Genomic DNA, 25,051 nt, shown 5'->3' with positions numbered 1-25,051 from the left:
CACGTACTTGCAATATCCCATGAAACCCCATGAAGCACTTGGCTTTATTTCTGATTTCATTTCCTTTACTTAGGATGCTGTAGCCACAGCATCTCCTTGCTATTCCTCTAACACAGTGAATATAGTTCTGCCTCAAGACCTTTGCACTTGCTCTTCCTTTGACCTGGAATCCTCTCCTCCATCTATCTACTTGGGCTGGCCCTCTCGCTGCTCAATACCTTCAGATCTGTCGGCTCAAATATAACTTAATGAGCAAAGCCTTTTCTTACTGCTTTATTTAAAAGAGCATCCTCCTTTTCACCCACCCCCAACCCCAACATTTTTTCTTCCTCTCACTCTGCTTGATTTTTCTTTATATCACATTATATATTTATTTCTTTATTATTTTTTACAATCTCCCCAATAGAATATACCACAAGGAAGGTAGGGACTTTGGTTCATTCTCTGCCTTACCTCCATCATGTCCTTGGTTCTCAATATATTTGTTGAATGAATGAGGACGTTTTCTGGTTCAAATCACAATCTTTTTTACAAACTACATTTTAGAATATAGAATTAAATTAAGAAGGCATGCTTAGATGTTGTCTGATATAGGAAAAGGAAATACTAGTCTTTTGAGACATGTTTCTGAATAAGATGTAGAAATGTAGGTTGCTTGCTAATTCAGGTAGATGAGTTAGTAACTGGGGGAAAGGCTATACACAAAGAGCAAGCATACTCATGTTTGGTTCCATTGCCCACTTGATCATTGAGAAAAGTCTTACATAAGTGATCATGTTACCTGTGAGCAAAGACAGTTTATTCCTTCCTTCCCAATCTATACACCTTTTATTTCCTTTTCTTGACTTATTCCATTACCTCAGGTTTCCAATATGATGTTAAAAAGGAATGGTGAGAGGAGACATCTTTGTCATGTTCTTGATCTTATCAGGAAGGCTTCTAGTTTCTCACCATTAAGTATGATGTTAGCTGTAGGTTTTTGTAGGTTCTTTATCAAGTTGAGGAAATTCCCCTCTAGACTTAGTTTGCTGAGAATTTTTATCATGAATGAGTGTTGGATTTTGGCAGATGTCTTTCTGTATCTATCGATATGATCATGTGATTTTTCTTTTTTAGCCTTTTAATGTGATCGAGTATATAAAATGATTTTTTTAAAAAGTATCTTAGTGGTTTTTTTGTGGGTTTTTGTTGTTGTTGTTGTTTTTTTTATTGGGGAACAGTGTGTTTCTCCAGGGCTCATCAGCTCCAAGTCGTTGTCCTTCAGTCTAGTTGTGGAGGGCGCAGCTCAGCTCCAAGTCCAGTTGCCCTTTTCAGTCTTTAGCTGCAGGGGACACAGCCCACCATCCTTTGGTTGCTAATAGCTCGCACTCTAACCAACTGGGCCGCCACTCTGGAAGCTCAGCGGCAGCTCATTGTGTTCGAGCTAGTTGTGGAGGGCGCAGCTCACTGGCCCATGTGGGAATTGAACCAGCAACCCTGTTGTTCAGAGCTCGCACTCTAACCAATTGAGCCATCCGGCCACCCCATAAAATGATTTTATAATGTTGAGTCAGTCTTGCATACTTGGGATAAATCTCACCTGGTTGTGGTATATAATTCTTTTTATACATTGTTGGATTCAATTTGCTAATATTCCTGGTCACATTTTTATTAACAGCTTGGTTGGACCCCTTCATAGCATATTGATCAAATATTCAGTTAAAGTTTTGAAAGATAGCATATATGTTGGATGACAGATTTGAAGTCTGATTAACTAAATCTAGCAAGTTAGAATTTAAAACACATTACGTAAAGATTTTTTGAGAGTCAGTTTAATTTTGAGCATAGTGTACTTTCAAACTCAAAATGAAAACAATTATAAACAAATAATGGACCCTAGTTTGTAGGCTGGGGTTTCTTTTGGAATGGTATGAACTGGCAATTTTGAAACTATTTTCTATCTAGTCCAGGATTGAACAAACGGATAATGTATGGAGGATAATGGGAGCCAGGTTTTTCATTGTTGGAGAATGGAGTTTTATATATGGAAAAGAAGGCTAGAATGAACCCTGTGGCGGTAGATTTGAATTAGAGGCTATGAACTCATGGTTCTTAATATTTATATAAAGATGGAGAAATATGTGTGTATGCATGCATACATTTTTATGTATATTTCTCTTTTAGACGTGTATATTTGTATGTATACATATGTATGTGCACACAAATGCATATATGTGTGTATGTATGTATATTCCAGCTTTGTTTGCTAAGAGGGCCTAGAAGTAATTACGTCTTTCATAACAATGAATACATCTAGCTTTCTCATATGTTAGATTCTAAACAATTCTTCACTAAAAGGAAACGAGAGCTCCTTAGAGAAATGTCTGATCCCAGGAAGAATTAGATCAGGGAAAGTACACGAGGAGCCTAGAACATATTGTTTCACAGAGTAAGGAGTCAAAGAATGATGAGGACATGTCAAAAGGAATGAGAACCTGTTTACAGAAGTGTCCACTGGCCAAATATATGATAGTTATAGATTATAGCCCATTGAAAAATAAGAACCAATGGGTCACACAATTATAAGTAAATGACTGAATAAATAACTAAGTGGGGAGGAGGGAAAGTTTTTCCTTAAAAGAGCAAATACAAATGTAGAACTGTTACAGTCAGAAATTGACCATTTTGGAAAAATTAAAATAATACTTTCACACCAGAACTACTAGGTGAAAATTTGATGAGGAATATAATATTTACACAGCTTTAAGCTAGTTCCTTACAAAATATTTACTTGTTACAAAAAGAAAAACAGTTACTTTAGCAGTGGAGAAACTTGGCAGGTACCCCTTAACCAAATGATCAAAGTAAGCATCTCTGATAATAGAACCCAGTAGCCTCTTACAGCTTCTGATATGATGCAGTGAGAAGGACCCTGCATTACTTTGTGACATTCCTACAAAAAAATGTATAGCCTGGGGCGGCCCGATGGCTCAGTTGTTTAGAGCATGAGCTCTGAACAACAGGGTTGCCGGTTCGATTCGCACATGGGCCAGTGAGCTGTGCCCTCCACAACTAGACTGAAAACAACAAACTGCCACTGAGCTTCTGGAGGGGCGGCCGGATGGCTCAGATGGTTAGAGCACAAGCCCTCAACAACAAGGTTGCCGGTGCAATTCCCACATGGGATGGTGGGCTGCGCCCCCTGCAACTAAAGATTGAAAACGGCGACTGTACTTGGAGCTGAGCTGCGCCCTCCACAACTAGATTGAAGGACAGCTCCCTGGAGAAACACACTGTCCCCCAATATTCCCCAATAAAATTTATTAAAAAAGAAAATTTGTGGCCTGAATTTAAACATGTGAGACCATCGGACAAACCTACATTGAGGGACATTCTACAAAATAATTGGTCTGTATTCTTTAAAGATATCAGTCTTGAAAGACAGACTGAGGAACTGTTCCAGATGATAGGATTCTAAAGAGATATTACCACCAAATGCAATGCATGATCCTGGATGGGATTCTGGACTGGGGAAATCAGTAGCTTTAAAGGACATTTTTAAGGAAATTAATGACATTTGAATCTGGACTGTAATTATGTAATAGACATTTTAACATTGATACAATACTGATTTGGTTAGCTGTACTGTAGTTTTCTAAGCAAATGTTCGTGTTCCTAGGAAAATACATAGAAATACTGAGGATTAAAATGGTACAGTGCCTGCAACTTACTATCACATAGTTCAGAAAAAAATGTGTGAGAAAGAGAGAGATTGACAAAGCAAATAATTGGTGGTATTTTCAAATTTTCTCTAAGTTATATAAAGATAAAAATTTACCTAAAAATTGCTAAATTGAAATCTTCAGTTTCTGCGCTACCCAGAGAGGGACCCATACGGCCCTGTTCTTGGTTCCCACGTAACTTATAGGGAATTTTTCTCAATGTGTGGAGCCCTTGATGTCCTGCAAATGAAAAGGGAGCATGTCCTCAAATTCCTTGCAGCAGGAACCCACTTAGGTGGCACCAGCCTTGACTTCCAAATAGAACAGTACATCTACAAACGGAAAAGTGATAGCTACTACATCATAAATCTGAAAAGAATCTGGGAGAAGCTGGCAGCCCGTGCCATTGTTGCCATTGAAAACCCAGCTGATGTCAGTGTCATATCGTCCAGGAATACCGGCCAGCGAGCTGTGCTGAAGTTTGCTGCTGCCACCAGAGCCACTCCGATTGGTGGCCGCTTCACTCCTGGGACCTTCACTAACCAGATCTAGGCAGCCTTCTGGGAGCGGAGACTTCTGGTGGTTACCGCTCCCAGGGCAGTCCACCAGCCTCTCACAGAGGCGTCACATGTTAACTTGCCAACCATTGCTCTGTGTAACACAGACTCTGCGCTATGCGGACATTGTCATGCCTTGCAACAACAGTGGTGTTCAATCCGTGGGTCTGAGGTGGTGGATGCCAGCCTGGGAAGTTCTGCGCATGTGTGGTACCATCTCCCGTGAACACCCATGGGAGGTCATGCCTGATCTCTGCTTCTACAGAGACCCTGAAGAGATTGAAAAGGAAGAGCAGGCCGCTGCTGAAAAGGCTGTGACCAAGGAGGAATTTCAGGGTGAATGGACTGTTCCAGCTCCTGAGTTGACTGCTGCTCAGCCTGAGGTCGCAGACTGGTCTGAAGGCATGCAGGTGCCCTCTGTGCCTACTCACCAGTTTCCTACTGAAGCCCCAGGTGCTCAGCTCCCTCTGAAGACTGGTCTGCAGCCCCCACTGCTCAGGCCACTGAATGGGTAGGACCAACCGATGAGTGGGTCCAAGCTGTTCTTCACAAATTCTTAAGCAAAATGGAAATAAGGTTGATGGAAAAGAAACAGTTTCCAAAACAAATAAAAAAACCGAAACTTCATATGAGTTGTGATTGAACCAACTTTACCTTATTAGTTATTTATAGGATTCGTAGAAAGAACAAAAAATTATTCTTTAAGAGAAAGTAAAATAGTGAAGGAAATGCTGATCAAATAGAAAAATTCCAAATTGTTAAGATACAGAGCAGAAGGAACTGAGTTTTTTGTTTCGAGTTCATGGCCTAGTAACCTAGAGTACCTCATATCCTATAAAATAGGTATTTTAAGGATTGCTTAAACATTTCCTGTATGACTAATAAATTTTCTTAAGAAATAGTACTTTGTAAAAATTAGATGATCTTTGGGACAGATACTTTTACAAATTTATTAAGAAAATTTGAAGGTCATTTTGCAATTATTTATTAAAAGTGGATATTTTGGGGAGTGAAAGTTCTTTTTTTTTAACCAAATCTTTGAGCCTCAATGAACACACATCATTTTAATAATTATTTTTATGTGATAAGTCATTTTAATAATATAATTCAATTATTGGACTGGCGATCTTCATAAAAACTCGCCTTGATAATGTATTAATGAGCCATTTAGCAAAATTATCCTATAGGATTTTTGTAAAATATTCCTATTTTTCCTTTTTAAAAAAGATTTTTACGTTGTATTGCTAAAATCATTCCCTTCAAAGAAACACCTAACCTTATCACAGACAGATACATTACCAGGTATTGGTAGAAATGTGGTTGTTTTAAAATTATTTTATTGAGATTCTGACAATTTAAGTTATTTTGACTAGTAAAATGCCAGGTATAATGGACATAATCATTCTTCAGTGATAACGATAGTGACATGTCTATTTCTTTCTGTTTTTGTCTTATAAAAATTCCTTTCTATCAATGCCAGGAATTGCTCCTTCTTGACACAGCTCTTGCTGTTTCGGGCCCCTTGAACACTACTAGTCTTACAAAGGATATGTGTGTAATGGGATTTGTGGGAGTTGTGAAAAAATACCAATGTCTTATTTGTTTGTCTCTTCCTCTGTGTATATACAGTATTTTATATTTCAGAGACCCAATAATTTACTTCTAGACATTTGACTTTTATCTAGGGGAATGAATTACTTATTATGAATTAGAGGAGATTGTGGTTCTACGTTAGTGTGTGGGTCTTACAGTTGCTCCAGTGACTTGGCGTGGTCATCTTTGTTATATCATTATAATAAACTCCTGTTTTCTGGGAGACATTGAGAACCTCCTCTTTTTATTTTGTGTACTGTGTTTTGTTTGGAGTTAGCATATCAGTGTAATGTAGCAATAATTATGTTACTAATAACAATTTTGTGAGATGTTTATTATTCTCATTTTACAGATGAGGAAACTGAGGCTTGGTGAAGTTATGAAACTTGTCCAAAGTCACACAGCTTGTAAAGGGCACAGCCAAGATTCAGAGACAGGTCTGTCCAACTTCAAAACTCTTAATCATGGCCATGAAATTTTGAAATAGCTGTGAAGTATCAACCTATGATAAGTTGTATTGATATTAGTATTGCTTAACTGATGTTTAACACTGATAATTTTTTAATGGTGAGTTTTTTCATCCATAATATATGTATCTTTTAAATATTGTGAAAAGAAGTATAACAATAATTGATGGTCTAGGGCTCTGAAGAGAGACTACCTAGGTATGAATCCCTAAGTTTCTTCACTTGTGTGACATTGGGAAAGTTCCTTAACTTTTCTGTGCCTCAGTTTTCCTATCTGTAAAATGGTCATAGTAATATTACCCACCTGATAGGGTTGTTGTGGAGATTAAATGATTTAATATCTATAAAGCACTTTTAACAGTGATGGGCACGCAGTGAGCATTCAATAAATGTTAACTCTTAATGTTATCATCTAGCAACCAGTAAAACATGATCATTACTTCTAATTCTGTATTAGGAAATTTGGGTAAAGCCAAATTTAAGCAGCAGTATACAATATCACAACACTTACATAAACCAAAATTAAATTTGAATAAGATGGACCTAAAGAAAATCATACATTTGATCAAGTTCAGATCTATTGTAAAACAATTGGGCAACTGCTTGTAGGTCTCACATGTACAAGGGTGTTGTATGTATAAATAAGGACCACACTTAACTCCAGTACAGGTAACCCTTTGAGCCCAGTATGATCACTGTATTATGAATGTGTTTTGTCTGTTTTCCTCTTGTAAATGCAATTTCTATTCAGAATAAATGTTTACATTTTTAGGTGGCTTTTAAGGAGATGGTGTTTTGATAGTGTTCACAGATAATTACCAAGAACCAAAATCTTATGTGTTATGTGAAATGTTGGCTACATTTCATCACTTGCAGGAGTGGTTATCAGAACTTACATCTTACATTGTGGTGAATGTGCACACTTGACTGACCTTTGAACCAATGGGACCATAGCACATTCAACCATAACTTAGCTGTAAACTGTCATGTGTCCTTCCCTCATGCTTGTTCATTGCAGCTGTCAGAATTCTTAAGTGCCATATCAACTATTACTACAGTTTGGTTAAAGTAAAATACCTGTGATTAGTGGCTAATAATTGTATACCAATTGCAAAAATACCCATAAATGGGAGTGAGTAATATGAGTCAATTATGCAAAAATTCAAAACCTGTAATTAGGATGTGAGGGCGATCTGGCTGCAACATCTGTCACCCCATTGATCTCCAGGGTTGATCTGGCTGATCTGGCTGGCTAGGTGGGTGTCCCCTTCCTCACTGCTCCATGTGCGTCCCTCCCAAAGCTGCCACTTAATGGAAGAGGACAGCCTACCCCATAGAGTTGAGGACCATTTTTCTGTCAAGGGTGTATGGGTAGCTGTGCTCCTCTGCTAGAACTTCCAAACAAGCTCTCAAAGCTGTTATTAAAAAATGGGACTTGGGGCAGCCGGTTAGCTCAGTTGGTTAGAGCACAGTGCTATTAAGGTTGCTGGGTCGATCCCCACATGGGCCACTGTGAGCTGCGCCGTCCACAACTAGATTGAAACAACTACTTGACTTGGAGCTGGTGGGTCCTGGCAAAACACACTTGAAAAATTTAAAAAAGGGGGGGGACTTGTCTTGTGGATAAGCCCAGGATCTCTGTAGCTTTTAGTCTACACATGCATTTAATTCTCTTTGTCATATTGAGCCTTTCTATCCTTAAACATGTTATATCTTTCTAGTTATTTAGATATTTAAAAATATCTTTCAGTAAATTGTTCCTTTTCCCATAAAGATCTCTCAAGTCTTCTCTTAGATTTAGTTATTAGAAACCTTATTTCTTGTTAACTATTGTACATAATATATTCTTCCATTTTTTTCTTTCCATTTTCTGTTTGGTATGTAGATGTGTGTTTAGCCACTTTTAAAAAATAAATTATTAAAGTATGAATGCAAATTGTGTCTTCCTTTCCAATGCTAACTACACCATTTCTTCTCCTTCTTTTAAAAAACATTTTATTGGGGAATATTGGGGAACAGTGTGTTTCTTCAGGGCCCAACAGCCGCAAGTCGTTGTCCTTCAGTCTAGTTGTGGAGGGCGCAGCTCAGGTCCAAGTCCAGTCGCCATTTTCAATCTTTAATTGCAGGGGGCACAGCCCACCATCCCACATGGGAATTGAACTGGCAACCTTGTTGTTAAGAGCTTCCACTCTAACCAACTGAGCCATCTGGCCGCCCTCTAGCATCTCAGTGGCAGCTCATTGTCTTCAGTCTAGTTGTGGAAGGCGCGGCTCACTGGTCCATATGGGAATTGAACCAGCAACCCTGTTGTTCAGAGCTCGCGCTCTAAACCAAGTGAGTCATCCAGTTGTCCCCACCATTTCTTTTTTATGCCTTAGGACTTTCATGCTAGTTAGGACTTCCAATAGTAATATTCAATACAAGTATTAATAGTGGATACTCTTGTACCTAATTTTCTATTTTTTAAAAGGAAGTGCTCCTTATGTTTCACTGTTAAGAATAATATTTGCTATAGATTTTTGATCGATACTGTGTAGGTTAAAGACATTTCTGTTAATAGTTGGCTAAGATTTTGTGTGTATGTGAAGAATGAATATTGAATCTTGTCAGGTGATTTTTTTCTGCATTGTGAGATGATCATATGGTTATCTTTTCTTATTCTGCTAATGTGGTGATTGACATTTATAGATTTTTCTAATGTTGAATTACCCTGTGTTGCTGGGATGAACCCAACTTAGTCATGATGGTCTTTTCTTATACTATACAATTCGATTTATTTTATTAGGATTTCATTTAGGATTTTTGCATCTATGTTCATAGATGAAATTGGCCCATAATTTTTATTTTTTATATTCCCCTTATTTGAGTTTAGTATCCAGATTATGCCAGCCTCAAAGAATAAGTTGTGGGGGCTGGCTGGTGGCTCAGGTGGTTGGAGCGCTGTGCTCCTAACCCCGAGGTGGCCGGTTCGATTCCTACATGGGCCAGTGAGCTGTGCCCTCACCAACTAAGATTGTGAACAACAGCTCTCCCTGGAGCTGGGCTGCTGTGAGCAGCCGGAGGTTGGCGTGAGCTGCTATGGGCTGCCGTGGGCTGCTGTACTGCCATGAGCTACTGTGTGCTGCCAGGAGCAGCTGGCAGCCAGCATGAGTGGCCGGCAGCCAGCATGAGCTGCTGTGTGCTGCCGTGGGCTACCATGTGTGCAAGGCTCATAACACCAGCATGGGCCAGGGAGCTGTGTCCTACACAACTAGACTGAGAAACAACGGCTTGAACTAGAGTTGGGGGGGGGGCGCAGATAAAGGGGGGGGAAGAATGAGTTGGGAACTAATCTTTTTTTCCTCCCTCTAAAAGGATTTATATAAGACTGGAATGATCCGTTTCTTTAAAGTGTGGTTGAACTTCTGTTCAACTGTCTGGGCTTAGTGGTGTGTTTTTTTTGGGGGGGAGGTGGCATGTAGACTCAGTATTTTGGGAGGGAAGTATGTATTCAACGTTCTACATGGTTTTATTTAGTATTTCTGTTCCTAGTTAGGTCAGTTTTTAGCAAGTTTTTCTTTTCCCTCTTTTTTTAGGAATCCTTTTGTCTGAGTTTTTTTTTTTGTCTGCGTTTTTAAAGTAGTTGGCATAAAGTTGTTCAAAGCATTCTTTTGTTATATTTTAAATTTTTACTAAATAATATTTCCTTCTCTTTTTTTTATTCCCAATATTTTTTGTGCCCTCTTTTCCCTTCATCAGTCTTCGTACAGATTTTATATATTTTCTTAGCCTTATCAAAAGACCAGTGCTACAATTTGATTTCATGTATTGTATGTTTTCTGTTTAGTTAATTTCTGGCCTTTCTTCTTTCTACATTCTTTTAAGTGAATAGCAGAATCTAAATTATAAGGATACTGGGCTATCTCCCAATTTCCAAGGAGAAGCTTTCAATAGGCCTTAAGAACAGCTGGAACCAGGGGCTTACTTACAATGCTACTACGTAAAACCTTACTTCTTTCCTTTCCTATTTCTTTCTCTTTGGCAACAATTGGCTTTTCTATTCTTCAGTGAACATGACAGAAAATGGTGACAATGAGCCTCTGAATTTGAAGTCAATTCCAACTTTATGTGCTCTTGATTCTCCCAGGGATTTCAGATTTTTCCATCTGGATTACTTTTTTTCTTTCTGAAGATTGTATTCTTTAGAATTCTCTTTAATGAGATTTTTCTGTAGTAAACTCAGTGTTTTATCTGAAAGTCTCTTTATCACCCTCATTCTTGATAGCTATTTCATTAGGTATAAAGTTATGGGTTGGCAGTTATTTTTTTTTTTTTTAGTTATTGGAGGGAATAATTCCACTGTCTTCTGGTTTCCATTGTTGCTATTGATAAATTAGCTGCCTAATAGTTGTTCATTTGAGTGAATCTGTCATTTTTAGCTTGGGCTGCTTTTGAGCTTTGGTTTTTTTGGCTTTCTGAAGTTTCATATGCTGTCCCTAGATATAGATTTCTTTTTATTTACCTGGTGTAAGAATTTGTGAACTGCTTGTTTTCCCTGGAAGAAACATTTGTGGGTTTTCTATAAGGCCCAGGAAGGAAATGCATTGCTTCAAGAGGATTTACCTTTGTTTGTTTTGTTTTTCCAGATGCCTCAAGGTACTAGTTTGGTGACTAAATTTATCCCTTGAGGTTTTGGACCACCCAAATAGGATGAATTTGGGTTGCAAATATCTGTGTGGGCCTGCTTAGAAATCCTTGTTCTCTTCTGCAACAGGAAGACAAATTCCCTTGTCCTTTGGAGATGAGATGTGGAAATGGGTAGAGTGGGTTTAACTTTTTTCTTTTTTTTTTTAAGATTTTTTATTGGGGAAGGGGAGCAGGACTTTATTGGGGGAACAGTGTGTACTTCCAGGACTTTTTTCCAAGTCAAGTTGTCCTTTCAATCTTAGTTGTGGAGGGTGCTGTTCAGCTTCAAGTTGTTGTCCTTTCAGTCTTAGTTGTGGAGGGCACAGCTCAGCTCCAGGTCCAGTCGCCATTGCTAGTTGCAGGGGGTGCAGCCCACCATCCCTTGCAGGAGTCTAACCGGCAATCTTGTGGTCAAGAAGACGCGCTCCAACCAACTGAACCATCTGGGAGCTCAGCGGCAGCTCAGCTCAAGGTGCCATGTTCAATCATAGTTGCAGGGGGCGGAACCCACCATCCCTTGCGGGACTCGAGGAATTGAACTGGCAACCTTGTGGTTGAGAGCCCCTGGCCCATGTGGGAATCGAACCGGCAGCCTTCGGAGTTAGGAGCATGGAGCTCTAACCGCCTGAGCCACCGAGCCTGCCCCGAGTGGGTTTAATTTTGCTTTACTCTTTTCTGGAGGATGAAACTTTTGGCAGTGGTAGTCCCCATCTTTTTAGAGAAAGAGTCTCCTATTAGATTTTTCATGTTGGGTGGGTCTTGAACTTTGACTTCTGTTCTCTCCCAAGAGATCATTAAAACTGCAGCTCAACTTTGTGAGTTAGACAGATGTCTACAGGACAAAAACAGTCTCATCATGACACTTAACTCTTTGAGTTTCTGCTTTCTCATAGATTTTGATCTCGTTATTTGTTTACCATTTTGTCAGCTCTTCAATGCTTTTAATATTTTTTAAAATAAAATTTTATTCACTTTTAATTGTTTCCATTGAGAGAATTGGGTGAATAATCTAGCGTGGTGTGTTATTGGAAGTAGTATTCTAATTTCTCTGGATTTTCTTTTTCCGATTCATTCAGATAGATGCTTAACTCACCAATTATTAGCCTTATTTTCTAATATAAAACATTTAAAACTGTATATTTATAAATAGCTCATGATGTTTGAAATGGAGTATTTTTGTTATTAACTATGTGTATTTAAGATTTTTAATTTGCTATTATGATTTTTAATTATGCTAGCCCTCTTAAATTATAACCTATGAGTCACAAGGCAATTGGAAGTTTTGAAATATGTGAATTTTAAAAGATTTATCTTTTTATGTTTAACTCACCTTTAAAAAACACAAGATTTTCAATTTGGATTACAGCAAGACTCAACTATGTGCTGTATACAAAAGACGCACAAAGTGATTTTTAAAAGCTGAAAGTAAAAGGAAAAGTGAAGATATACAAGGCAAAATGGAAACAAGAAGAAAGCGAGGGTTACTCTGTGACCACTCTTTTCAGTGGCTGTTTCTCCCCTTCCTGATAACAAACTTTAATGAATAACCAATATTCCGTATCCTTGAGACTTCTTGAGGTTCCTGGAAGACTGTGTTAATAACAGAATGGTAATTTTCTTTTTCTTCTCCTCACCCTTCTTTTCTTCCTCTTCTTGTTTCTTCTCTTCCTATTTTATTCAAGCTTTAACATCTTTGAAACTAGGAAGCATGTCTCATACTGCAATGCCTCTTACTATGGATGATATTGAACAATTATTAATTAACCATTCAGGCAGTATTTTGTTTTCTTAGTAGAAAATAAAATAATGGTGCATATTGCAATTGATTTAGCTTTGATGAAATACACACTTTTACATACATATGATGACTCTTCGTTTCACCCTGTCCCATACCTGAAATGCCCCCTTTTTGGTTCTCCTATGTTTGTATCATTGAAGACCTAAAAGGAGGAAGTACTCTTTCTTTTCTCATCCTGGCTCCTCCTCTTCCAAGCATCTAGCACAATTAGACACAGGGTTATATTTAATTAACAATTAAGGGAAGTGTGTAGGTATAATGAATCATAGCACAGGATGTGACATATTTATATTAGTGACCAAATTTTCAGTTTCTTGGTGAAAAGAGATTAATACCTACATTAGTTAAGATTATTTTAGATTGAAAGACCATAACCCAATTCTGCCTACATTAAGCGAGATACTTTATTGGATGGATGCTTAGTCATCTGTTGGTGTTTAAGAAGTTTAACCAATGAAACAAAAAAGTAATTATAAATATATAAAATTGTAAGGTACAATGAAGGAAATGAAAAGTGTAGTACTATAAAGAATGATAGAAAATGGTATTTAGAAAGAGGAAAAAGAGGCCTCATCAATGAGATGACACTTAGGCTGAGACTTAAGTATAAGTGGGAGACAGTTCTTGAAGGGTCTCAGAGAAAAGCATTTCAGACAGAGGGAAACAGCAGGCCCAAAGTGGGAAGGACTTGCAGTTAACTGAAAGGATCATAGTTAGTTGAGGAGAGTGCCACCTCAAGGTAAGTGAGGCAGGCTGGGGCCTTACCTTAATAGGCTAACATTTACTGCATTTGTGATGTACTGGGCACTGTTCCAAGCAAGCCCTTCTTGAGGAGTGTGAATTGTTATGCCATACTGACTCCCTGAATGCTGAGAGTTTGAATTAATTTGAAGATGCATTGGAAATCCATGGAACTATGATGCAATGCTATGATCCATTTTACATTTTGAAAGATTACACCGACTACTTTGTACATAGTTGATCAGAGGGGGACAATAGAGAAAATGGAGATAAGTACTGGTTGATGGTTTATATACTAGTAGAGACAAAGTTGTCTTGGACCATGGTTCTGATGGTGGAGATGAAGAGCAGCAGACAGATTTAAGATGTATGGTACATGTCTTGTTGATGGCTTGGATAAAGCGTTAAGGGTCGTGAGGGAAAGGAAGGCGTCTGATCAGAGGCTGAAAGGATTGAAGAGATGATGTGCATCATTTGTAAAGTTATTTGTCAGTGAAGGGGAGCAGTACTGTTTTTGACCTTCTTATTTCTATAATTTTTCCAGTGGCATTTCTGTCTCTCTTTTTTAAATTCTTGGACCCAGATATATTTTTATTCTAGTCTGCTTCTCCAGATTCCAGCACCTTTTTCTCATCCCACACTTGACAGATGCTTAGAGAAGGAAAGTCAGTGTAAAAAGTAGGCTAGCATTCTCAGCAGTTCTGCCCTTTTTCCTCAAGATGTTCCTTGCTAAATCAGTCCTTGCTATATCAGAGCAAAACCATTTTGTTCTATAAGCAAAGATTTAATTCTTGAAGAACACCATCCTAATGAAGTCAGTCTGTGTATATCTGTGTTGTGTGGGGTCAGGGGTGATGGGCATACGTGTTTTTATTGAAGTTTTAACCAACCTTAAAAGGTAAAGGTAAATCCAGCTCACCAATTGTTTTCTCAGTTGAAAGGCAAATGATCAACTAAAAGATAAAATTGGTTTTGTAACCAGTTAGAAGAAAATGTTTCTCAAATATATACAGGTTCAGCTTTTGAAACCACCTTTGACTACAATTTTGAATAGCGTCTTTCCTCATTTTGTGAAGCTCTGATTTTTCCATTACTATCTTTAAGGAGTGAATAAAGCCATGTATCAAAACAAAAGAAGGAATTCTGTGGACAAGATGAGTGGGAAGATGAAAACTAGTAAGGCAGAAACCTGAAATTAAAGTCAGATAATAGATAAAGACCACAGACTACTGTTCATTCAGTGGTTCTTACATTTTTGGTAGTGACAGAATCCTTTGAGATTCGGATGTAAGTTGAAAAATCTGGCCCCAGAAAGTGCACAAGACACGTGTACATTCAGATTTGTACGCAAGTTTAGGGCATTGCGGAACCTGGAGAGCCTGTGGAGCACATGATGCCCTGGCTGAGAACACACAGTCTAGATGGTCATCAGGGCTGGAGAGTATGTGGTTGGAGAGCTTCAATATTCAAAGAGTGACAGTGCTCTCTTCTCAAATACCTATTTTTAGGGCATCCAAGACTTAATGTGTTGTTATTTGTAAGTCTTTGGTCTGACGGTTGATAAAGCAAAATAGTGTTTAGTTTTAGCTATTGGAAAATCAGAATAATCTGTTCCTAAAATTTTTTTATTTGAAAATGCCATAGGTGGCACTTTTCCGAAATAACGTAATTCAGTATTCAAGATAGCCTAACATGTAGCCTGTTAATAAAAACGTTGACCTGAAATATAAACAGATTTTAAATTTACTGACTCCTAGGTTTATACAGGAACTGAATGAATGTTTCCTTTGAGAAGTAGGTTAAAAAAAACCCCAAAAAACCCAACCCTTTGTTCTTTTTACCTTTCCATGAATTTGTTTGTAAATTAACTTTTATCACAAAACTGACTATGAACTTTTAAAATGAATTTTATTAGTCCTGTAAGTTAAGTATTTGACATACTGTATTTATTTCACTATTGGTGATGAAGCTGTACTTTGTGGCTATTCATTTGGCTCAGTGCCTGAATGGAACACTGAGCCAGTAGTACAACTTAATAAATTATAAATTGTTTCCTGTTAGGGAAATTATGCTATTTAGACCAACATTTAATATAATCCAGAATTCTTAGGATTCATTGATTGAGTAGGGGATTGAGTAGATGACCTACCTCTAAATCCTTGGATGGCTGAGAGTCTAGGATTCCTTACATTTTTTCACTTAACTTGGTCAAATAAAAAAATGTTTTTCTTCACTCTAAATCTTGAAAGCAATCTCTACATCATAAGAAATAGTAAAAATCAAAGATAGAAAAATTCAGAAATGAAGTACTTTGTGCTTGTTGTACAACATTCTATTTTAGTGATGACTTAGCACCGTATTTTTATGAGAACAACTGTTTTTGTTTTGTTTTGGTGGATGAATAGTCAACATTTTTTTTTTTTTTTTGGTAACTGCCCCTGTAGAATTCTGGAATAGAAATGTGATGAAGAATACAGTGGAATTGTATATATTCACATTCAACCATGTTTGTTCAGAGGACAGTAAAATAAAAGTGAAAATTGAAAAACTTTATTTATTTATTTATTTATTTATTTAAAGGAGGGCGCAGCGCACAGTGGCCCATGTGGGGATCGAACTGGGAACGTTGGTGTTATTAGCACCACACTCTAAACGACTGAGCTAACCGGCCACCTCAACAATTTAATTTTTAAAATTTAATTTAGATCTCTCATCGTTCTGCTCAGTGAGTTTCTACTGTACAATGTTTTTATCCCTCACGTAGTGTAAGCATGCAGTGTGGTTCTAGTGCTATACAGGTATTTTTCTCACAGCATAACTCCTATGAACATAAGCTTCCCACTTCAACTGTGTTCCGTTGAAAACAGCAAACTGTTCCATACTAGGAGAAATCCCTGGCTGTGTTGGATATATCACAAGATAGTGCAGTACTGTACTTTATGGAGGTACTTAAGGTATTTGCAATATTCACAATGGTGCCCATGGTTTTATAGTTTTGTTTATGTATTCTTACATTTGGAACCAACTAATACTGTTGTAAAAAATAGAGTAATTTTACTATTTTGGCTAACTTTGGTTCTTTTTTTCCCCTTTGTAGGGAAACAATTTTAAGTGTCAAGGTCAAGTTTCCTGAGTGTGTCTTTTCTGTCTACTGTGTACATTAAGTATGTGCCGCAGTTTGAGGGTTTTGTTTTTTAGTGAATTTTCTAAAGCATACTCCTGTCTTGTCCAATCTTTCTTATAATATATATATGAGAAGGGTCTGAAGTTGGAGGTGTAGTTGTGACTATAGAACAAAGAAAAGTAAACAAGTATAATTTAGGAGGGAAAAAACTCTAAAAAGAAAAATCTCCATTTCCCTAAGAGTTGTAGCTTGCCATTAGGCCCTTCAGAAGCCTCTGGTTCATTCAGGAGTTGGCTGGACAGACAAATTTTCAATAACTTATTTTTTTTTTAGTGAAAAATGAAACTTAAATTTTATAACTAAATGTGACTTATTTTTCTTACTCTTTATTAGATCTCATAATTATGTGTGTATGTATTTACATTTCTACATTAATTATATGTGTGTATGTTTTTCTACATTCCCCATCTGTGTCCTCAGTTCCAGAAACGATTTTAGGTGACTTGCTTTCCACCTAAATAAAATAATAAGATAGTAGATATGGACAAAAGAATATATGTAGCATATGTAGGTTATAGAGAATAATGAAATGAAAACGTGTGTATCTACTACTCAGCTTATAAATTAGAACATTATTAAAACTTTTGAAGTCCCCATGTCATCCTTTCCTGATTATGTCCCCATTTCTTTTCCCTCAGAAGTAACACTGCTCTTAATTACGTTTATCATTTCCTTGTTTTTCTTTATAGTTTTGCTAATTATATATATATGTATGTGTGTGTATATGTATGTGTATATACATATATATATATATATGTAGCTAAAAGTTATCTTGTTTAGTTTTGCATATTTATTGCGAGGTATTGTAATGTCAAGGGGACTAAGAGCACAGACTCTGGCACCAGTCAGTCTTGCTACGTACCACCCATGTGATTTGGGCTAATTACTTAACTTCTCAGTGCCTGTTTCCTCGTCTATGAAATGGAGATTAAAAATAGAAGCTACTTGATAGGGCTATTGTGAGGATGAAATGAGTCATCATATGCAACATGCACAGTGCCTGGTCCACAGGCAGTATTCTCTGATAGTCAAGTGTCGTTAGTATTTATATAAAGGATTCATAATAAAAGCAATTTGCTTCCCTCCTCCCTCAACACAATGATTGTGAGATTCATCCATGTGGATGGTTAAGCTGTGGATCATTCCTTTTTACTGTTTTTTCTTTTTCTCTTGACTAATTTATCTTTTAATTGAGGTTTTTTAAATTATTTTTTATTGGGGTATCAGTTTTACTTCTTCATGGTATTCTAATGTGTAAGTATTCTGTATTTCTTCTGTTGATGGTTGATTAGGTTCTAGTGTTTATTTTTATTTTACTTGCAAACATACACAATGCTACACAGACGTCTTGCACACCTTCTTGTACACATGTGTAAGCGTTTCTCTAGAATATGTACCTAGAAATGAAACTGGCAGAGGAGTAAGGGTATGTGCGTCTTCAACTTTCCTAGATGAGGCCAAATTACTTTTCAACATGTTTGCACCAATTTATGCTCCGATAGGGGCATAAGAGTGCCTGTTGCTCTCTATTTTATTGTCTGATTCTTTAATATTGCCAAACTGATAGATGTAAAATGGTATATAGTGTTTTGATTTGCATTTTCCTGATTACTAATGAAGTAGAGCATTTATTTCATGGGTTCATTGACTATTTCTGTTCCTTTGTAAAATGCTTGTTGTATGTTTTGCCCATTTTCTGTTGATATTCTATTTTAAACTGATATTTGATTTTAAAATTTATCAAATAAATTAATTTTTTTAATTCTTTAAATATTAGGACACTAATATTTTGTTTGTATATTTGGCATATATTCTCCTACTTTGTGTTATTTTTCCATTTTCAGGTAAATAATTTACAGATTAGGAGAAAATTTTTTTTTTTTTTTTAAGCAAGTTGCAGCTCGCAGTGAACCTGCAACCTTGGTGTTATTAGCACCAAGCTCTAACCAACTGGGCTAACCGGCCACACCAGGAGAAATTCTTTTGTTAGACCAATGTCTTATTTGAAGTGTATATAGTTCCCAGAATTCTTAAACCATACATCAAAAAATGTGAAACTTTTATAGTCTTCCTGAGTAATCCATTCCAATGTAAATAACCACTATAGAAAGTCTGTTGTTATAGAGTTACTGACCAGTAGTTCTTACAAAGCTTTTTTAAATGTTAAAATAATCCAACTTTAGAACCGTAAAGCTGTCTACATATGCAATATTGAGAAGCCATTGTTGGAAATTATACTTTTGCCACTGAATCTTGGTCTTTTTAGTTTCATTACGTTTTCTAGCAGACAAGACCATTTCTTGCTTATAGCTTACCATATGAAGCATAATTATTCTCTATTAGAGAATTTTTGTTTGTTTGAAGGCGTGGAGTAGCATACCTTACATGACTAAACTGGCTATAGAAGATTCTTTTAGGAATTTAACCTAGTTGGTGAGTATAACAAGTTGGATACAACTTTGCTTATCCCTTAAGTCTTTTTTACAGAGAATTCATTTAGAAAGCTTTGCTTTTTTTGGAGTTTTATTTTGCCATTCTTTCTATATGCTGTTTTATTCGGAGCATTTGGGAGCTGATCCTGCAGTTAGTCTGTCTCTTCCCTTTAAAATGTGGGCTTCCTGTGGTTAGGGACAGTTATTTCTTAACAGTCTGTAAACTTGCACATGAACCTCTTAGTGTACGACCATTCACAGGCGGATACCTAGTATTTAGTATTTCTTCTTTTTTTGTTCTTTCCTGGTTAGAGTGAACTATTTAGTATGTGTGCAATCCTTCATACACTTATCTACTTAGGCAGTGTTCAAGAAATCTGTTTAAACAGGTTAATTGCCATGAAAACTATGACAATTCAGCTGATCTTTTGATTGATATTATAGATAAGACTTCATATTTGAAACAGTTGAGCTTTGTTTTAGAAAACTGTCTTTAATTCCAGCATTAATAGTGGAATCTAGTACACTTTTTCCACATTTAAATAGCCTGATTTCAACAGATGTTGTATCAGTGAATAGTGAATTTTCCAGAGCTGGTGTGGAAGCAAGATTCAGGAGCTTAATCATCTGGATCCAGTTCACCCTCATTTGTTGGATTATTATAGTTACCTCCTAATTGTTTCCTCGCTTCCATTCTTGTTCCATTCAGTCCATTCTTAATCCAGCAGCCAAACGTAAAGCGTAAGTTCTTCCATTTAGAACCCTCCAATGGCTCCCCATTTCTCTCAGAGGAAAAATCAAAGCATTTGGCCTACAGGACTTTGCCCTCGGTAACCTGTCTGGTTCGTCCCTCCTACTTGCTTGTCTTCATTTTGCACGGGACACACTGACCTTTCTGTTGTCAGACACTCTAGCCAAGCTAGCCCCTCAGGAGCTTTGCATTGGTTATTTTCTTTTTCTGGAATCCTCATCCTACTTGCATGGCTCATTTTTTTTTACCTCCTTCACTTCTTTGCTCCAGTGTTCCTTTAATTTAAAAATTTATCCCTGCCTGTAGCACTTCTAATCCCCCTCTTAACCCTGGTCATCTTTTTCTGTATAGCATTTACCATCTTCTAACATACCATGTAGTCGGTGGTATGCTGGTGTTGCTCAACTAGTTCACCAAATGTAGTTCCGACATGAATGATGATTGATTTTTTTTTTTTCTTTTTTAAGGAGGGCGCTGCTCCCAGTGGCCCATACGGGGATCAAACCAGCAACCTTGGTGTTATTAACACCACACTCTCACCAGTTGAGCTCACTGGCCACCCCGATGGTTGATATTTTTGTCTGTGTTAATGAGTAAGGTGAAACGGAAACAACAAAGATGTTAAATTTCACAATGATGTGAAATACTTCTTAGCTGAACTGGATAATAGTTTTCAAATACTGGAAGAATATTTTCTGTTTTTTGTGTGCTAGTCATAGTGTAATGGTTATAGACACTCCACACTGTTAAGTTTAATCTGCATTATTAACATTTGCTCTATCAGTTTCTTCGAGCTAGGCAATCACAAAACAATAAGTCAAGCTATGATTGGTAGTTTTTTTGCCAAATTCTGTAGTATAAATACTTCCACCAAAGCCAATTTCAAGCTACAACCATGAAGTTGGGAAGAGATGTACACTAGCCCAGCATTGCATAGCATTTCCACCATACAGATACAGAAATCATAAATAACCATGGAAGCATAGATCATAGTAAAACGTAGTCATTAGGAAGTAATAAGTTTTCAGTATTTATTACATTTGCTTTAGAATAACTGATAAGTTTGTATAGTTTATTTTTAATAAAGGCTTACCAACTTGCTAAAAATTGAACAGTTGGATTTTGTCACCCAGAACACCACTCACTGTAAATAATTTGCAACTCCAACGTATAAATCAGATAAAATGGAGCTTGTCTGTTTGAAGCTGTAACAAGGACTGGACTCCCCTCCTTCGAGTTGTGTCCAGTCTTCTCACCTCCTGCACTTTCTCTCCAAACAGCCAGTGCCCCCTGGGTCTCCTCCAGGGAATAACGTAGGACTGCTCAAAGCATAGTTTGAGAATCACTGATATGTAATACTCTTTGTAGAAATGCTGTTAGCAGACCATTTTAGTACTGAAAATGACAAGATATTTAGACCCCAAATTGGTCGATACTTCCACTCTTTTTGGTCAGTAGAATGGTACAACAATAAATAGCTGCCCAAAGAGGAGATACATTTATACTTGGGTATTTTATATAGAGGTTGAATGTCTTTAAGGAAAACTGTCAAAGTGGTTCCTTTGTGAATGAGAGGTTGGCCTACTGTTACCTTTTCCAGCATTGATGACTTCTCTGATGTTATATGTCTACATTTATCCTACCTAGGAAATATCTAATATGATGGGGATCTATTTTCTCTCTCATTTTTTCAAATTTATAGTATGCCACATATATGACAAGCAGTGTTATGATGCAGGGGTACTATTTAAACAAATAAATTGTAGTCTACCATTAAAATTGCTGAAAGGTTTGATGAGTACAGTAACAGAAGTACAAGAAGTATGCAGAAGGTGTTAATGGGAATGATAATGAAATGGAAGGACCTAACACCGGCCAGGTAGGGACTTGTCAGAAAAAAACTGTTAGCTAGCTTTCCTGAAGACTACTGAACTGACTCTTTTTTTTTTTTTTTTTTTTAAGATTTTATTGGGGAGGGGGAATAGGACTTTATTGGGGAGAACAGTGTGTACTTCCAGGCCTTTTTTCCAAGTCAAGTTGTCGTCCTTTCAATCTTAGTTTTGGAGGGTGCTGTTCAGCTTCAAGTTGTTGTCCTTTCAGTCTTAGCTGTGGAGGGCGCAGCTCAGCTCCAGGTCCAGTTGCCATTTCTAGTTGCAGGGGGCACAGCCCACCATCCCTTGCAGGAGCTGAACCGGCAACCTTGTGATGGAGAGCCCACGCTCCAACCAACTGAGCCATCCGGGAGGCAGCTCAGCTCAAGGTGCCGTGCTCAATCTTAGTTGCAGGCACCATCCTTTGCAGGACTTGAGGAATTGAACTGGAAACCTTGTGGTTGAGAGCCCCTGGCCCATGTGGGAATCGAACCGGCAGCTTTCGGAGTTAGGAGCATGGAGCTCTAACCGCCACAGACACTGGGCCGGCCCCTGAACTGACTCTTTAAAGATGAATAGATTTTAACCAGAGGCAAGTAGGGAAAGGTCTTTCTAGGCAGAGGAAGGAACATCTACAGAGGCTCTGAAAGAAGGCTTGTTGTTAGAGAACTGTAATAAGTAGCTTAGTATGGCTGGAGCTTAGCGTGTGAATGGGGACTGGTGAGTGAAGCCAGATGAAAAGGACTGTGTTTGCCATGCCTAGGAATTTGGACTTTATCTTGCAAGTGATGTGAATCAGTTGAAGGATTTTAAACAGAGTATGGTTAAATTTGTGTTTTAGAAAGCACTCTGGCAGTATCAGGAGAACAGAGTGAAACGGACCTCTCTTGGAAGCAAAGAGACCATTAGTAATAGGCTTTTGCAATAATTTAAGCAAAAATGTCTAAGAAGAGTAGACTAATGTGGTGGGGGGGGCATGAAGATATAGTAAGGAGGTCCAATCAGCAGAGTTATTGATCAGAGAAAAGGTAAATGCAGGGATGGCTTTGAGGTGTTGCGCTTGACTAACTGGGTCTTTTTTGTTCAGAGAAAGAAGTTAAGAAGAAAGGAATCATACAGGCTTTTTGCCTCAATATTCTTAGAGTGCCAACTTGAGCAGGGAGATAGGTGCTTTTATATTCTTTTATTTGTGCTTGTGTATATATTTTATTTCAGGTGTACAAAACGTTTGTATAGTTTTAAAATGTAATATGAAAGAGTTTAACAGGATGTATTATCAAGGAAGGCTGGAATTATGGAATTCTTTTTGGAAGTCTGTTAGATTAAGGTAGACTCTCATTTAGTTTAGTTTAGGAATGAGTGATTTACTTAAGGGCAGAGAAATGGAGTACCTTTTGTCCAGTCCTTTGATTATTTAATAGCTACTTCAGAGACTCTGTAAATCAGTTTTGAATTGAGAAATAAATTTATTTTTAGAAAATCCAGAGATTTTTTTACATTGCCATTCGTCTGTCAGAATTTTTACCTTTTAAGAAGCTATGATTGACTTGTCTGTGTAAATTAGCTAATTTGATAATAGTTCTGCTGTGGCATTACACATTTTAAAATAAAAAATGCTTTTCCTCAGAATACAAACTTTGATTTTCAGGTCTTTCATTGGTGTCATGTAGGAATTAATATTCAATCCCTTGCTATTTAACACTCCTGACAAAGAGGATGTTTCCTTTACATAACTTTGTCACATCATTTTCTCAAGATCTCAAGTTAAGGCTGGTTGAGGTGCTTATATCCTTTAGTGAAAGAATGAGGAATGCTACTTAACGAAAAACTAGAGATACTGGTTTTAGATTTTGAGATTTGCTCTGTAAAAGGACACTTACTCATTATGTTCTGTTGTTATCAGTTGGGTCTTCCTTCCCTGTAGTTTTGTGATTTCTGCTGCACCTTTGAAAGCATTAGAGAAGTGCCTTTTCCAGTAACAAAACAAAAAACAGATTATACTTTAATACTTTTTAATTGACAGAGTTAATGATGAGACATGGACTTTTGTCATTGAAAACAGACTACTTTCATATCTGTAATGATTGTAGATATGAAAGTACATTCTGATGTCATATTGCTTGCAAGAAATTTCTTCTTTAGAATAATTTCATCCTAGTAGAGCATTCTCTTTAAGTATGTTTCAAGGCAACTTTATTTTATTCCTTTTTGTAAAACATCTTTTATAAAAAAGGTGTTGTAGTCCCTCCTTTGCTTGGTGTCTTCTAATAGTAAGCCAGAGAGGTCCCCAAATGTCAGTGTTTCAGAATGATTTTACCCTAATAAGTATGAAAGCTTTCAGAAATTGTTAGCATTCTATAATTTGGGACAAATATGAACAGATTTTTATTTTCAGGAATTAGAATGGATTTGAAAGGTTGGTCAGTAGGGATACTCATTGGATTATTACAATTAGAGTACTTGAAAGTTCTCAGAATAAAATTTCTTCGAATCCTAAGAGGTTATTATTGTTTAATAAGACTAGTATTACACTGGTCTTCAAAAAGTGGAATGATTTCTTTGAGCTTAGGCTTCCTCTAAGAGAAAGTGTACTAATTGCTCCTTTCCCCCAAAGCAAAATCTTTACTTTGGGACATTAGTTTTTTATTTATGGTAATCCGAAGTTTAAATATGTGAGACAGCAATAACTTCTTTTTTATATTTCTTTTACTGTGTCTACAGGTTGTAAAAATTAAAATGAACAAACTACGGCAAAGTTTTAGGAGAAAGAAAGATGTTTATGTTCCAGAGGCCAGTCGTCCGCATCAGTGGCAGACCGATGAAGAAGGGGTTCGTACTGGAAAATGCAGCTTCCCAGTTAAGGTAAAAGCTCATGTTTCTATAAATCTCTATGTGGAAAAGAGTTGATGGTCTATTGTATGTGAAGTCCCATTAATTAGGACAGTTAAAAGAAAACCCTCCAAAAATTAATCCCTTCATATTCTGCTCCAATGGTACATTAATAAAATAGATTATAGTTAGTGATTTTTCTCTTTATGTTTAAAGAGGATATTTCCTTTATGCAGCTCTGTCACATCATTTTTCTCAAGTTGAGATCTTTTAGGCTGGTGGAGGTACTTAAATTCCTCAGGGAAAGAATGAGCAAAGCTACTTAACAGAAAACTGGAGGTATTGGTTTTAGATTGTGAGATTTCCTCTGTAAAGAGATACTTATTACGTTTATTCATTGGTTCCCTAAACCAAAATCTGTAAGACATTAGTTTCTTTTATTAGTATGGTAATCCAAAATTT

General features: G+C 37.1%; 1 protein-coding gene and 1 pseudogene across 17 annotated transcripts in view; both read left to right on the top strand.

Moving 5' to 3' along the window:
• Positions 1-25,051, top strand: part of NUMB (NUMB endocytic adaptor protein) — a 136,287-nt gene that overhangs the window by 57,247 nt on the left and 53,989 nt on the right. For 12 of the 17 annotated variants that reach the window (XM_074327248.2, XM_074327250.2, XM_074327251.2 and 9 more), the window contains exon 3: positions 24,482-24,622. In XM_074327248.2, the coding sequence (XP_074183349.1) occupies positions 24,497-24,622 (126 nt within the window). In that variant the 5' untranslated portion in view covers positions 24,482-24,496. Of the gene's footprint in view, positions 1-6,203; positions 6,289-24,481; positions 24,623-25,051 lie in introns of all 17 variants that reach the window. The other 5 variants (XM_074327249.2, XM_019733382.3, XM_074327247.2 and 2 more) reach the window with 1 other exon arrangement.
• On the top strand, positions 3,759-4,901 carry LOC109448209 (small ribosomal subunit protein uS2 pseudogene; annotated as a pseudogene).

The sequence above is a fragment of the Rhinolophus sinicus genome, chromosome 3, assembly GCF_057876585.1.
Source record: "Rhinolophus sinicus isolate RSI-liver-muscle chromosome 3, RSI-T2T, whole genome shotgun sequence".
NCBI lineage: Eukaryota > Metazoa > Chordata > Mammalia > Chiroptera > Rhinolophidae > Rhinolophus > Rhinolophus sinicus.
Note: the sequence above shows the minus strand (reverse complement) of the source record. Positions and strands in the feature narration are given on the sequence as shown.